The sequence below is a fragment of the Anabrus simplex genome, chromosome 2, assembly GCF_040414725.1.
Source record: "Anabrus simplex isolate iqAnaSimp1 chromosome 2, ASM4041472v1, whole genome shotgun sequence".
NCBI classification, from domain to species: domain Eukaryota; kingdom Metazoa; phylum Arthropoda; class Insecta; order Orthoptera; family Tettigoniidae; genus Anabrus; species Anabrus simplex.
In genome coordinates this window covers 1,003,268,893-1,003,284,407 of record NC_090266.1, presented here as the reverse complement: position 1 = coordinate 1,003,284,407, position 15,515 = coordinate 1,003,268,893, and the positions used below count along the sequence as shown (strand labels likewise).

The 15,515-nt window shown below is 37.0% G+C and overlaps 1 protein-coding gene across 1 annotated transcript in view; it reads right to left on the bottom strand.

Moving 5' to 3' along the window:
• Spt-I (serine palmitoyltransferase subunit I) overlaps positions 1–15,515 on the bottom strand; it is a 398,639-nt gene that overhangs the window by 149,191 nt on the left and 233,933 nt on the right. The window contains exon 8 of the mRNA XM_067141884.2: positions 1,681–1,792. Coding sequence (XP_066997985.2) covers positions 1,681–1,792 — 112 coding nt within the window. The remainder of the gene's footprint in view (positions 1–1,680; positions 1,793–15,515) is intronic.

Below are 15,515 nucleotides of genomic sequence, written 5' to 3'. Positions count from 1 at the left end.
TGCAGGCACCTATGTTCTTCTCAGAAAGCTGTCCTTTCCCTAAAGAAGTCTGAAACTTGCCAAGGTAACCACTTTTACTGTTGCATAAATTGAAGAAATGCCTTGCATTGGTCATCAAAATTTGAAACTTCACTTTTCACTGTTATATCAAAATTAGCCCTGTCAGATAATTTCAGTTTTGTAATTCTTATGTCATCACTAATAATGGATCAGGTTGATAACATGTTTACCCGGCCAGTATCTTGCCATGCGGGCGCTAGCATTTCTTTGAATGGAAGATGCCAGAACTTAGGTTTTTGCCCTTTCTTCATTTTCAGGGTTTTCATCTCTTGAGGTAGTCCTTTGTGGTTACATCTCACTGTCCCGCAGGCACCTATGTTCTTCTCAGAGAGCTGGGTGAAAAGCGCTGGGCTTGAAAAAAAATTTCCACATACACAATTCTGCCAGTATTCTCAAAACCCTCTGTCAGGCTTCTTACCCAAAGTTTCTCCAGGGACTGACTCATCACTGTCCTTTCCTATATAAGTCTGAAACTTGCAAAGGTAACCACTTTTACTGTCGATAGTGACCACAATTTTACACCCCATTTTGTCGATGGCTTTGAAGGAAGGTGATGCTTACACCACAGCCTTCCCGTAAACTTCAGCATAGACTCATCAACTGATAAGCATTTTCGAGGTGAAGCGTGCTCCAGGTACGTATGTCCTAAAACAGAAATGACAGGTCTTATTTTGAATAATGGATCATAACCTGGCAACCCCTTAACAATGTGGTTTTCATTGTTAGTGAAATGTATGAATCTTCAAAGAAGGCAGCACTTGTCTCATGACATCACTTGGCCAAAATAAAGCGTAGCAGCAAGCCAATATTGTTCAGAAAATTAAGTCTATAATGCTGATTTATGGCACAACCCCATCCCAATAACAATAGCCACCACTGCCTGAATATCTTCTATTGTGCATTCCTTTAGTCCATTGATTATACCTCAAACGCGGAAGAAAATCAAATGTTTTATCTAAACACTGCTCAGCATATCTATTTGTTTCCATTACTGTATGCTCTAACACTGAACACGGCATAAATTGAAGAAATGTCTTGCAAGGGTCATCAAAATTCAAAACTTCGCTTTTCACTGTTATATCAAAATTAGCCCTGTCACATAATTTCAGTTTTGTAATTCTTATGTCATCACTAATATCACGCCAGTCCGATACAAAATGAGGATCTTCCTCTTTGGCACTTTCTTCCGAACAATCACTATGCACATCATCACTTGTTTCACTGTCCAAATTTACTAAAAAGTCTTGATCAGAATCAGCCACTAATAGATTGAAGATTTCTTCACTGTCATTACTAATGCTGTTCTGCGCGCTCATAGCTGCTGAGTGAAGCCTGCTATCGGCCAGACAGCTGACAGGAATGTTGGGGGGCAGACGGGTGAAAGATAACAAACATAGGTCCAGTACTGATGGCAACGTTTTCAAACAATGCTTAGTACATAGTCAATACATGAATATAGATGTTAGTATTAATAAATGTGCCTTTATTAAAGAAGCACACAGAAACTATAGCAGGAAAGTAGCAAGGTGACAAAAGTCTATTACCGCAGCGAATGCCATAGGGAAGTAAGTCGACAAAAGTTGACTTCTGAAGCGAAAAAGTTAAACAATTGAAACTTACCTAAACCAGATAATCGTTGGTGTTCAATTATAAACTTGCTCCCACAGCAAAAGCCACCAATTGAACCTACTGCATATTCCAAAGTTCCCATAACCATATCCACTTCCTCTATCTGAAATGAAAAACATGAAAATATATTTTCAAAGCGTCATAAAACATAACAAAAAAAGAACTAATCATCAAATCTCAAAAACCATCAATAATGGGAAAGGTGCAGGAAAATAGTAATTGGGCTGAGTTACAGTTATATGAAGAAATACTTTACTCAACTGCAGTCCCTGGCCATATTATTAGACGAACCTTGAATTTTTAACATAGGGTAATGGCATTATATATCGAACGGCCTTTAAATATCGAACACTAAACATATCTTGTTGCAAAATAAGGATATCAATAAGTTTACAGAACATCTGAGATCTCTAAATTCACCCCTCCAAACTTAGCTTTATGTCAATCGATAGGTCGAAGCTTTTACCGTGTTGGTGAGCGCGGGAAAGTCTCAGAACTTTGGACTTGGAGGGATTTTGATGAGATCATTGTATTGTTACTAAGGTGCAGTGTCCCTGTGATGATCCGTTTTTGCCGGTAAAATAGTGTCTTCAGAAGTTATCCTTTAAATAATAGGTTGTATTAACATATATACATGTTTATTAATTTCTTGTATTGTGAGTTTTCACCTATCTTCATATTTATTTCTAAAATAAAATACTGTTCGATATTTGGGTATTTGACTCCCATTTTATTATATCGCAACGACGTTCAATAAATGAGGTTCATTTAATACAAAAACAACCCTTAATATCAAACGCCACTGAAAATTAATGGGCTGTTTATAATTTTAATTTGTAGTACTGTTTACTTTGGGGCCGAAGTCTGGATTTCTGTGGTCATGACTGCTATGGCATCCACCTGTAACTTGAGAGGGCATGAATTTGAACTTCATCGGGTATGGTTAGATTTATTTTACAATGCACTGTGTCTGTTTGATGCCGTACGTTGTGCTAATCACTTTCTTTAACAATCCTGTCACTTTCCAAGGGTTATCGGCGGCGGCAAATAAAGTGGCGTCGACAAGAGGGGGTGTGCGGAGGCAGTTACCCCGCACTCTTTGAAAAAACGATTTGTGTTACATTTAAGCTGTTTAAAACTAGAAAGCAGAAAATGATCGTTTTTGCAGTTCTTGCTTATTTCCTGAACTAGTGCTCAGAGTTTGACAATGGTCAAAATTAAGACGCCTAACCGGGGAATTGTCCCAGAAGCCAAAGTTAAACCTGTTGAAAAAATTAAACGGTGTCAATATTCATTATCTGCCTTGACCGAAGCTGTTCAGCAGGTTTAGTCCGGTATGATGTCACAAAGGCAGGCATCTAAAACATACCAGGTCCCTTTAACAACATTAGACGACAAACTATTTGGGCGTAAGAAAGATTCAGACTGCTCTTGGGTGGATGCTGTTCCTGAGTTCATGAGAAAAAGAGGACATTAGTGAATGGGTAATCAACATGGCTAAGAGAGGATTTCGGTTGAAGAGAAATAATTTACTTGACACTGTTCAGCAAATTGTGCAGTCATCAGGAAGGAGCACACCGTTTAAGCTTGGAAGACCTGGTAAAACCTGGTTCAAATGTTTTATGGTACGGCATCTTTCCCTGTCTCAGAAGAAGGCTGAAACCATTAGCAAGGGCTGAGCTGCTGAGATGGAAGAGAGAATACATGGTTGGTATGCTGGACTGTAGTGCTAGCTACAATGTGAGATCAATTATAGAAGACCAAAGCAGGATCTTCAATGCAGACGAAAAAAATTTCTGTTCCGTAAGGTTTCAGGAAAGTACCTTGGAGTAAGAGGGGAAAAGCTTCAAATTACGGCAACCTCTAAAGAGAAAGAAGGCATAACAGTGCTCAGAAATTTCTGTGCTGACGGGTATTATGCCCCCACAATGATCGTCTACAGCAACATACGACTTCAGGAACTTATCAAAGAGAGTGTAACTGAGCCAAGGATCTACGAAAAAACTGAAAATGGCTGGATGAAGGCCTCAACATTTCTGAACTACCATCAACGCTTTAGGTCATGGCTAGAGGCAGAGAAAAATCACACTTCCTGTTATTCTGTTTCTTGATGGACACAGGAGTCACATATCCCTTCAAGTCAGTGAATATTGTCATGACCATGGAATAATATTGTCCCGACTTTTCCCTAACGCCACCCATCTTCTGCAACCAGCAGATATGGGGGTATTTGCACCTCTAAAGAGAGCATGGGAAAATGCTCTTCAAGACAAGAAAATATAAACTCTCAGTGCATCAGTAACAAAGGTAAATTTTGCACACATGTCAGAGAAAGTTTCGGATGATTCTATTAGGCCAGATATTGTGAAAAGTGCCTTTCATAAGTGTGGTCTCTATCCACTAGATCCCAACGTTGTAGACAACACAAAATATGTTGCAGATATTCTGATAACCCCAGTGAGAAGTCACCAACAAGAGAGTGATGAAGGCAGCCCTTCATGCCTTTCCACTTCCAATCAGAAGTTAAAGTTTGTGCTTGATGACCTGGAAGAATTCTTGGCTCCTCGTATTCTCAATAAGTTCAATGACAAATTAAGACGTGATGGAGAAAAACAGAATGATGGTGAACCAGATTTGTATGCTTATTCGAAAATTGTTACAACTCGGTACAATGCAACACGTGAAACAATATCGGCTAATCAGAATGAAACGATGACAGACAGTTCATCAGAAGATGACGGTGATCAGGGCAGAGATGATTTTGCATGGAATTATGAACGTTTAGAGCTGTATGTACCTTCTTCCAAGAAGGATATTCCTGGTGCCATCATTTTGAAGAGTGGAGTAAATGTTCACAGGCTGAAATTATTGAATGAACATGAAATTGCTTCGGAACTTGCTTGCTCATCCACTTCAAGTAGTAGCGAGGATTCTTTCATAGATTTTCTCCAAGTTCCTCAAGTACCAGTTTAGATTAAGGAAAACATACGTGATATCTTCAAAGTAGTACCGAGAAAAATTGAAGAAAAAGGAAAGAAGAAAGACTAAAGACATGCTCCACTCTCTGTGGAATGATAGAGATAAGAAACTGATTTTTGTGTTTCTCAGAATATTTTAATATGTATTAATATTGCCTCCTCTACTTTTGTGATTTATATTTAAGAATCATTCTATTTTGCTCATGTTATTACAATCATATAATGTCTAAAGTAAAGTGATTTATAATAAATATTTCTGTTCGATATTTAAAACCTTGCCATTCGATATATAAAAATCATATTCGATAAATAAGACCTCATTGATCGATGTATAACGCACACCGTTCGATATATGAAGGAATACAACTGTTGCATTTAAGGGTGATTCGAGCCTACAAATTATACAACTTAAAAGTTTAAACAAGCTAGTTGCAACCAATGAATGTTCCGTTAAGGTTTTATAATTACTTCAGAGGCCTGTTCTTCACTGAAAAAAATACTGATAAATAATTCACAGAGATAAGATTCTGATCTGCCTAAATGAAGGGATTTATTTTCTTCAAATGTTATTTAACTTCCCTAATTATAGAGTTGCCACTAGGACAAAGTATAGTTCATTTTACACTAATCACAGTTTAACACATTATTAAAAAAATACTGTGATTACTAACTGATAAACCACACAGATTTAATATTAATTATTATTGCTTTTTAAAAAAACGTTCAATAAGCAGAACTAAGCCAAACATCTCAATACTTTGTCAAATTGCCTTTAGCTGTTATCAATGCTGTGATTCGGCTTGGCATACTGTTAATACAAGCTTGTACAGTGTCCTGCATCTGTGGGTGATGATACCAGACTTGAATAATCTTTTCAATGAGACAAATTTTTGTGGTGATTGTTTCCTTTGCCATTTCCCTTTTTACCAGCTCCCGAACATTTTCTATTATCGGGTTCAAGTCTATTTCCTGGTCAGAGAAACAAGGGGACATTTTCTTGCTGCAGAAAATGTTTTTACTGATCGCACTGTGTGGCAGAAAGCTCTGCCTTATGTAAACACAAATGGTTCTCCATTGGGGAATCATTCTTGTATTTCTGGTAGGAGCTGCCTCCTTAACCCATGCACATCAATCAAATGAGCTTAGCTCGCAATGACGCACTGTCTTGCTTATCTTCGTATATTAGATTCCATTTTGAATATAAGATCTCACTATACACACTGTAAGGAACTAGAGGTATGTACGGTTGGTAAACAATGTTGTCTGTATTTCTGTGTGACAATGGGATTGTTGAACAATAGTTTATTTTTATCGGTATTCAGTATTCATTATGGAGTAGAACCAGCAAAGCGATAATTACGAGTTTTGGAATGCACTTGTAGTTATTGTTTTAGATGGCAATTATGGCAATAATTACATTTTAAAAACTGAATATGAGTTTGAGTGTTGTGATAGCAACAGCAAAAGTTATTCGAGTGCAAAAAGTATTGAAGAAAGTGAGAATGCCGTGCCAGGTCCTTCCAAACGCGCGCGGCCGGTGACACAAAAGAACTGCCATTGTATAAACTGACATTTGCCAAAATTTAGAATGTGGGCTCGTCACTAAAGCCAACCTGAGACACAAACTGAAAAAGCCATTAAAATTTGATTTAGGAATGGCCTTGAATTCAGAAATTACATTTAACATTACTGTATGTCGACATATGCTTACACTCTAATGATACTCTCAGATTTTCAAAAGTCCAAATCTCAATGCTTGTGCACCTTTGCCCATGCAAGGTGTTTTGACATCATAGTAGCAGTTACTTTTGGCTTTTGGGCAGGCCTACGAGCCTTGAAGTTCATCTGTGAAAGTTTGTACCTTACAGTTCTTTCAGGTGCAATGACACTACTGTATTCCAGTTTCATTTTAATTTCTTTTATGTAAGCAAACTGGTTCTCTTGGCATCTTCTTTGAGGAGTATTTGGACCTTGGTGAAAATACTGGTCTTCTCCCACAGCTGCTCCTGTTCTCCTTTCAGGGACTAATTTCTCACCAAAATCAATTTTCTTCTTTATATGCCTCGTAGATGTTTCAGATATACCCAATCGTTGAGAAATCTCCTGATTTGAATACATATTGGTGCCAATCAGTGCTTTTACCTCCGCAAACTTTCGAGGTCCAATTAATTGAAGGAACAAGAATCCACCTGATCGATACTTTCACTTTTATTTAGCCTTAGGCTATTTCAATAGACATTAGATTAAAAGTTCAGAACATGTTTCGAATGCGTTGCATTCATCATCAGCTGCTTGCATTTGGCAAAAGTAAAAATTAGCTAAAAACAGTCTCACAATTTTCTTAAAACCTTAAAAACAAGTGTTAGTAGTGCGTGTGTGAATGGATGGGGGGGGGGAAGAGGGGGGGGGGGATGCATTGAAGGCGTTTGTTAGTTAAACTAAGACTTATTATTAAAAATCTTAAAGTTAAAAACACTGATGGACTAAAATACAGTTCACTATGAGTCTTGTGAATTTTCCATGAGTTCGTTGATTACTGAAGAACTTGTATGCACTATATGAAGTATTTCTGTTGAGCTATTAGTAAAAAGTTTCCTTAAGAAGGCATCCGGTGTTTTCACGTCTCTTATCTCCTGTTGAGTGGAGAGGTGTGGCTTGTTTCGAATATGAAGTTTGCTAATTTGTAGTTTGTATGAAAACAGTTGGATCGTCTGTATCACGATCTGTAACTGGCAGGAAAAATGCGGCTGTTAGTTGGAGTTTGAAAGACGTAACGGATAATAAGTCTTTAAATGTAGGAAAGTATAAAAGTATGAACTTACCCTTGTCTTGCGTGTTAGTTTAACTTCCCGTGCTGCGGGAGTGGGTTTAATCCGGCTGCCTTCAGCCTTGTATTGTAACTGTGTGCTGTAGTTCGTGAGTTAGCCTGGTTAGGAGGGAGGGGAAATGCGGACGCGTCGTCATTTGCTATATCGGGCGGGGAGGAGGTTACTGCTTGTGACGTATCGGCCTTGTGATTGCTTGAAGTATGCGCTGGGCGTGTTTGCTTCCTTCGTAATAACTCAATGTATCTCAGTATGCATTCAAATAAGGGGTTCCTCTGTTCGTTTACTTCATTCAAATTCTTGTCCTTATTAAATGACTTGTCTAGAAGGATATGAATATTTTCCAGACTGTTCATTAACCTTCCCTTGTTTAGCGTATTGAGAATTACTAGGTCTTGTTTAATGTCTGTGAATCTATGGCCTGTTTCACTCATATGTACTCCCATTGCTGAGAATCTTTTATGTTTCTCCGCGTTGACGTGTTCTAAGTACCTTATTGTGAAGTTACGTCCGGATTGCCCTATGTATGTGGCCTTGCACTGATTGCATGTCAGTTTATAAACCCCTGAATCCTGGAACCGCTCCTCGCTATTTTGATTGACCATATTGTGGTTGAAAAATTTTTTGTCTTGTATTGTTAGTCATCGAGAACGCTATTTTTATGTCATGCTTCTTGAATAAATTGGTAATTGCATAAATGTTGGGATTGTTAAAGGTGAACCTTACGTACTTTTTTGTTTGCTCTGATTGTTTTGTTAAGTTTGTTTGTAGTTTATGCTTGCGTTTGGCAATTAATCCGTTAATGGTTTTTAAGTTAAAACCATTAATAAGGGCCTGCTGTCGAATGAAGGCTAATTCTTTATTTCTCTCTTTGTTGTTTAACGGGATTTCAAAAGCTCTGTTGATAAAACTGTGATACGCTGATTTTTTGTGTGAATCGGGGTGTAGGGAGTTACTATGAATGGTTGTTGGGGTGAATGTAGGTTTTCTATAAATACTAAAGTGAAATTCGTTGTCTTTTTTAGTTGTGGTCACGTCTAAAAAATTAATCGAACCATTTTCTTCTTCTTCGACCGTAAACTGTATATTGGGGTCTAAGGTGTTCAACATGTGTAAAATGCTAGAACTGTCATTATGATCCTTGTCAATTATGGCGTACGTATCATCAACGTAGCGTACCCATAAATCAAGTCCTTGGATATGGTCTATAATGTAGGAATGTTCCAAGTAATCCAAGTAAATGTTTGCTAGTATGCCCGAGGCTGGAGCGCCCATGGGGAGGCCATCCTGCCGATAAATCTTACCGTTAAACATAAAATAGTTCTGACTAAGGACGAATTCAAGGATAACCATAAATTCTTCTATTTCGGGTATGCTTACCTTTTTGTGTTCTAATAGGTTGGTTTTTATGATTTTAATAGCCTTCTCTATGGGGATATTGGTGTACATATCTTTTATATCGAAGGAACATACTGTGTGAGAGGATTTGAGTTTGAAGTCCTTAATTCTCTTGCAGAAATCGCTAGAATTTTTTACGGCTGTGTTGGCGTAGTAGACGTAATTTTGTGTTAAAAATCTATGAATGTATTGCGATGTTTTGTATGTAGGGCTCTTACGAAAGTTGATTATCGGTCTAATAGGTATGTCTTTTTTATGCAATTTGGGCAAAGCTCTTGCAGTAGGGAGTCCTGGGTTCATATTAATCAGCTTTTGTGATTCCTGCTCACTAAGAAGAAAGGTACTTTGTTTGAGTATACTTTTCAAGTTTCTCTGAATCTTTAGGGTGGGATCTTTACTCACTATTTTAAACTTGTTGTTATTAAAAAAGGTTTCGGTTTTCTCAATGTAATCGGATATGTTCAGAATAACTATTGATTCTCCCTTATCTGCCTTGGTTACGACTACGTCGCTTTGCTTGATTTTCCGTTGTAATTCGTTATTTGCTCGAGTGTTATGGATGTTATTCTTAAAACCGTTTATGAGGGACGGAATTTTTCTCTTAGCCTCATATCTCAAATCGTTCTGTATTTCAAATGGAAGGGTCTGAATGGCTGCTTCGGTTTCTGCTAAGGTAAGGGTTAACTCCTTACTTCTATTAGTAGCCTGCCAATTATATTTCGGGCCTTTACTCAAAATTTGCAATTCCTGTTCTGTAAAAACAGTTTTTGATAAATTTTCGACAGCAGGTGGGTGTGTGATTTGTCTAGTTGCTGATTTAAACTTTAACTCGTTCCCCTTCTTCGAACGATCTTCTTTTAGATTATCTAACTTATTATTTAAAGTAACCTGTTTCTTATCCATTAACTTTTCTATTTTATTTCTGCTAAATATGAGGAAAGAATTCCATTCTAACGGTAAAAGGGTGGTTGCCGCTTTGAGATGAGTGGTGTATAGTTCGTGATTAAGAAATTGTTTCTTTTTATACATGAATTTAATTTCCCTCTTTAACCAGGTTCGATTGACCATTTTTTGGGTTGCTGAGTGGTATTCTGAATGCAATTTTTTCTTTTGAGTTCCTTTTAGAAATTTAGGTATTAAGTCATTTTTAAGGCATTCTTTAAGAAAAACTATGTCTTTGCTGACTTTCGCTATTTTTACCTTTAACTTTAAGTAGGTGTTCGCAATATTTCCTGCCTGGTTGGCGTTCGTGTTACATACTATCCACTTCATATCCGTATCGACTATAAGATCCAATTAATTGAAGGAACAAGAATCCACCTGATCGATACTTTCACTTTTATTTAGCCTTAGGCTATTTCAATAGACATTAGATTAAAAGTTCAGAACATGTTTCGAATGCGCTGCATTCATCATCAGCTGCTTGCATTTGGCAAAAGTAAAAATTAGCTAAAAACAGTCTCACAATTTTCTTAAAACCTTAAAAACAAGTGTTAGTAGTGCGTGTGTGAATGGATGGGGGGGGGGGAAGAGGGGGGGGGATGCATTGAAGGCGTTTGTTAGTTAAACTAAGACTTATTATTAAAAATCTTAAAGTTAAAAACACTGATGGACTAAAATACAGTTCACTATGAGTCTTGTGAATTTTCCATGAGTTCGTTGATTACTGAAGAACTTGTATGCACTATATGAAGTATTTCTGTTGAGCTATTAGTAAAAAGTTTCCTTAAGAAGGCATCCGGTGTTTTCACGTCTCTTATCTCCTGTTGAGTGGAGAGGTGTGGCTTGTTTCGAATATGAAGTTTGCTAATTTGTAGTTTGTATGAAAACAGTTGGATCGTCTGTATCACGATCTGTAACTGGCAGGAAAAATGCGGCTGTTAGTTGGAGTTTGAAAGACGTAACGGATAATAAGTCTTTAAATGTAGGAAAGTATAAAAGTATGAACTTACCCTTGTCTTGCGTGTTAGTTTAACTTCCCGTGCTGCGGGAGTGGGTTTAATCCGGCTGCCTTCAGCCTTGTATTGTAACTGTGTGCTGTAGTTCGTGAGTTAGCCTGGTTAGGAGGGAGGGGAAATGCGGACGCGTCGTCATTTGCTATATCGGGCGGGGAGGAGGTTACTGCTTGTGACGTATCGGCCTTGTGATTGCTTGAAGTATGCGCTGGGCGTGTTTGCTTCCTTCGTAATAACTCAATGTATCTCAGTATGCATTCAAATAAGGGGTTCCTCTGTTCGTTTACTTCATTCAAATTCTTGTCCTTATTAAATGACTTGTCTAGAAGGATATGAATATTTTCCAGACTGTTCATTAACCTTCCCTTGTTTAGCGTATTGAGCGGTTCCAGGATTCAGGGGTTTATAAACTGACATGCAATCAGTGCAAGGCCACATACATAGGGCAATCCGGACGTAACTTCACAATAAGGTACTTAGAACACGTCAACGCGGAGAAACATAAAAGATTCTCAGCAATGGGAGTACATATGAGTGAAACAGGCCATAGATTCACAGACATTAAACAAGACCTAGTAATTCTCAATACGCTAAACAAGGGAAGGTTAATGAACAGTCTGGAAAATATTCATATCCTTCTAGACAAGTCATTTAATAAGGACAAGAATTTGAATGAAGTAAACGAACAGAGGAACCCCTTATTTGAATGCATACTGAGATACATTGAGTTATTACGAAGGAAGCAAACACGCCCAGCGCATACTTCAAGCAATCACAAGGCCGATACGTCACAAGCAGTAACCTCCTCCCCGCCCGATATAGCAAATGACGACGCGTCCGCATTTCCCCTCCCTCCTAACCAGGCTAACTCACGAACTACAGCACACAGTTACAATACAAGGCTGAAGGCAGCCGGATTAAACCCACTCCCGCAGCACGGGAAGTTAAACTAACACGCAAGACAAGGGTAAGTTCATACTTTTATACTTTCCTACATTTAAAGACTTATTATCCGTTACGTCTTTCAAACTCCAACTAACAGCCGCATTTTTCCTGCCAGTTACAGATCGTGATACAGACGATCCAACTGTTTTCATACAAACTACAAATTAGCAAACTTCATATTCGAAACAAGCCACACCTCTCCACTCAACAGGAGATAAGAGACGTGAAAACACCGGATGCCTTCTTAAGGAAACTTTTTACTAATAGCTCAACAGAAATACTTCATATAGTGCATACAAGTTCTTCAGTAATCAACGAACTCATGGAAAATTCACAAGACTCATAGTGAACTGTATTTTAGTCCATCAGTGTTTTTAACTTTAAGATTTTTAATAATAAGTCTTAGTTTAACTAACAAACGCCTTCAATGCATCCCCCCCCCCTCTTCCCCCCCCCCCATCCATTCACACACGCACTACTAACACTTGTTTTTAAGGTTTTAAGAAAATTGTGAGACTGTTTTTAGCTAATTTTTACTTTTGCCAAATGCAAGCAGCTGATGATGAATGCAACGCATTCGAAACATGTTCTGAACTTTTAATCTAATGTCTATTGAAATAGCCTAAGGCTAAATAAAAGTGAAAGTATCGATCAGGTGGATTCTTGTTCCTTCAATTAATTGGATCTTATAGTCGATACGGATATGAAGTGGATAGTATGTAAAACTTTCGAGGTGTCAAATCATTTACTTTATCTACTGTTTTTCGTATCATATTCCATCTAAAATCTCTCAGTAATCAGAAACTTTATCATTGAAGGCTACACATGGTAAATAACCATGAAACCAACAATAATGGACGTTAATAATGCACTCACACTTAAAACATGTCAGCTCTTGCTATTCTCAGGACTGGAACTTATACTTGTTCATCAATAATCAGCTCTCACAAGAATGATACTGCACAACAAATGAGCTCATTTCATTCAATAATACCTGTTTTGCTATATTCAACCCATTAATCAATGTTAGGTGAGCCAGTTTACAAAATTAGACCCCAGAAACAAATCAATTATAAAATAAATCAGGTGTATCTAATAATATGGCCAGGGACTGTACAATTACAAATTACTGTACCAACAAGCAATCAGTAAAATTACAATTACAACTACTTCACAGAAGGAAATCAATGACTTGTCACACAGGGCTGAAATGTTACCAAAGTTTGCAATAATTTTTTTTTTTTAAATTTAATTTTACGATTAGCACAGTGGCATTAAGTGACTATCGTAACAGACTGAACATGATACCCCGGAACTTTCAAAGTTATTTTTGTCCATAATTTTTTCTTTAGTGACTTTCTGCAATTCAAGTTATTTGCCATTTACATAATAATTGGTTTTAAAAATTCTCATCACCAAGCCTTGTAGTTTTTGGATAATGTTATGTCTTTCAATGCTCTTCAGGGGCACTACAAGAAATACCTGCGTTTAATTTTAAGAACATTCCCAGCAGGGATGGATATTGTAGGAAATGTCCTTGGAAATACTGAAGCTACTGGTTCTATTGTCGTAGAAAATGAAAAAGTTATCTTCTCACTTAATTTCTTCCAGTTTACGCTTCCATGCAATTGTATATAGATTACTAGAAATCGTAATATAACTATTACAATTTTATTTTAAGACGTAAATTATGAGTAAAAATTAGATTTTGTAAGAAGTAAAGATCACAAGTAAAAATTACTAATAATTGTTTTAGTAACAAGTAATTTGATTACTTTTACACAATTACTTCCTAACTCTGATCATTTTTCATTGAGAATCTTTATATAAAATAAGAGTTTTGTCTGTACATTGCTCAAAACTTAAAAAGAATGGTATTTGTCCACAGTAACTAGGAAATGCACTTTTTAATTTTCTGTGATCTATGTATGTACATCACAAGAAAAATGGATGTGACGGTTACGGTCCTGTCTTACACACTTTTGAGTGACATATCTGTGACCAGACAATACCTGAATAGGCGCGCGCGTGTGTGTGTGTGTGTGTGTGTGACCTGCTGGGAGAGAATTCGGCGGGCCTTGGCCATAGCCAGTTGGATGGAAATAATACTATGCGACCTTCAAAACATGCGAGAGCCAACACACAGATATAGTGTAAGGAATTTCAAATCTCCCGCATACTGAGCTTGGGTCATTCCATGAACAACAATACAACTTGCTTACGGACTAAAAATGAAAATATGCAATTTTAAAAACGTTCTTCTCACCAGCAATAATGCATTAACCTACCTTCTTCATACATAGAATTGTCATTCCATGTGAAAATTGACAAAAAAATTTTTTTTTTTTTTTTTTTTTTTGTTGGTGCATCAAAATGATTGTTATGTAGAAAGAATTACAAAATATGCTAAATTAAATTTGCAGTATACTTTTTCTCATAGATCATATTTTCTATTTTCCTATTTTTTCTATTTTAAAAAACTGTGGTAATTTTACATCATTTGATCATCCAATTTCTCTACTCATGCAAACACCGAGTTGGCATTACTATATCCATCTAGTGGCAGTTTAGAAAACCTTAATTGTGATCAAGACGGCTTCTAACACATGTGCTTGAACAATTCTATGTAGGCAGAAGGTCAGTTAATGCATTATTGCCTGTGAGAAGAACATTTTTAAAATTACATATTTTCATTGTTAGTCTGTAAGCAAATTGCATTGTTTTTCTTGTAGCTTACTGTAGGACACAGTGATAGTGACATCAATTAACTCACTTAAGTGCATGCCATAACCGATATGCTACAATATTTATTAGATTCGTAACATTGATATTTCCTGCGACAATGTGGTTATAGACTAACAGTTACGGACCAACATTCTGGTTACAGACTAAATCAGTTTCATCATTTATCATAGGTAGTATCAGGAGAAGTTATGGTTTTATCGGAAAACTTACTAGCTATGAAAGTTGCGAGTGTATTTATCTACAGAAAATCATGACTAAGTGGTATTTTACAGTGATTTAAAAACAAAACCACCGATAATGAGAGGTAATTGGTTGAAATTCAAAATTCAAAATGTGCAGTTTATAGTCTATATAATTATGTTTAGAATATTTGGTTTTTTAATTGTGTTAAATATTGACTTCAACATATTTGTTTACATGTAGGATATTTACACCATGGTACACACTTCAAAGGAAAAAGTTCAAGCATACCGCGGCAGATAATCTGATGAGAAGAAAAGAGAAGTACAGGAGAAAGATTGCCTTAGGAAAGCAGCTGCAAGACAAAAGCGAAGTTCTGCAGTTTTGAAAAAAGATAGAGAAAATCCTCGTCTTTCTATGCGTAGGCTTCGAGAAGCTCGAAGAAAAGTCCAGGAACAATCACCATCTAAACATACTCCAATTACAGACCAGTCTCCTAGTAAATCAGCTTATGGGTCTGTCCAACCTCTTGGCAAGACTGTGCAGAGGACTAAGAATGCTTTACAAACCATTATTCTCATCATTATTCCGTATTGAAAATAGCTATATCACCAAGTTTATACATGGAGTAATTTAAATACCACCTATTCAATACAACTTCTTCCACTATTGTGTGGTCAAATGCACATAAAAATTACCAGCATTTCAAAGGTATGTTTCGCCCACTTTTTATTGGGCATCATCAGCCTTGATCAATCTTAAAACACACATTGGTCTGAGGAATCTTATCAAATTACACA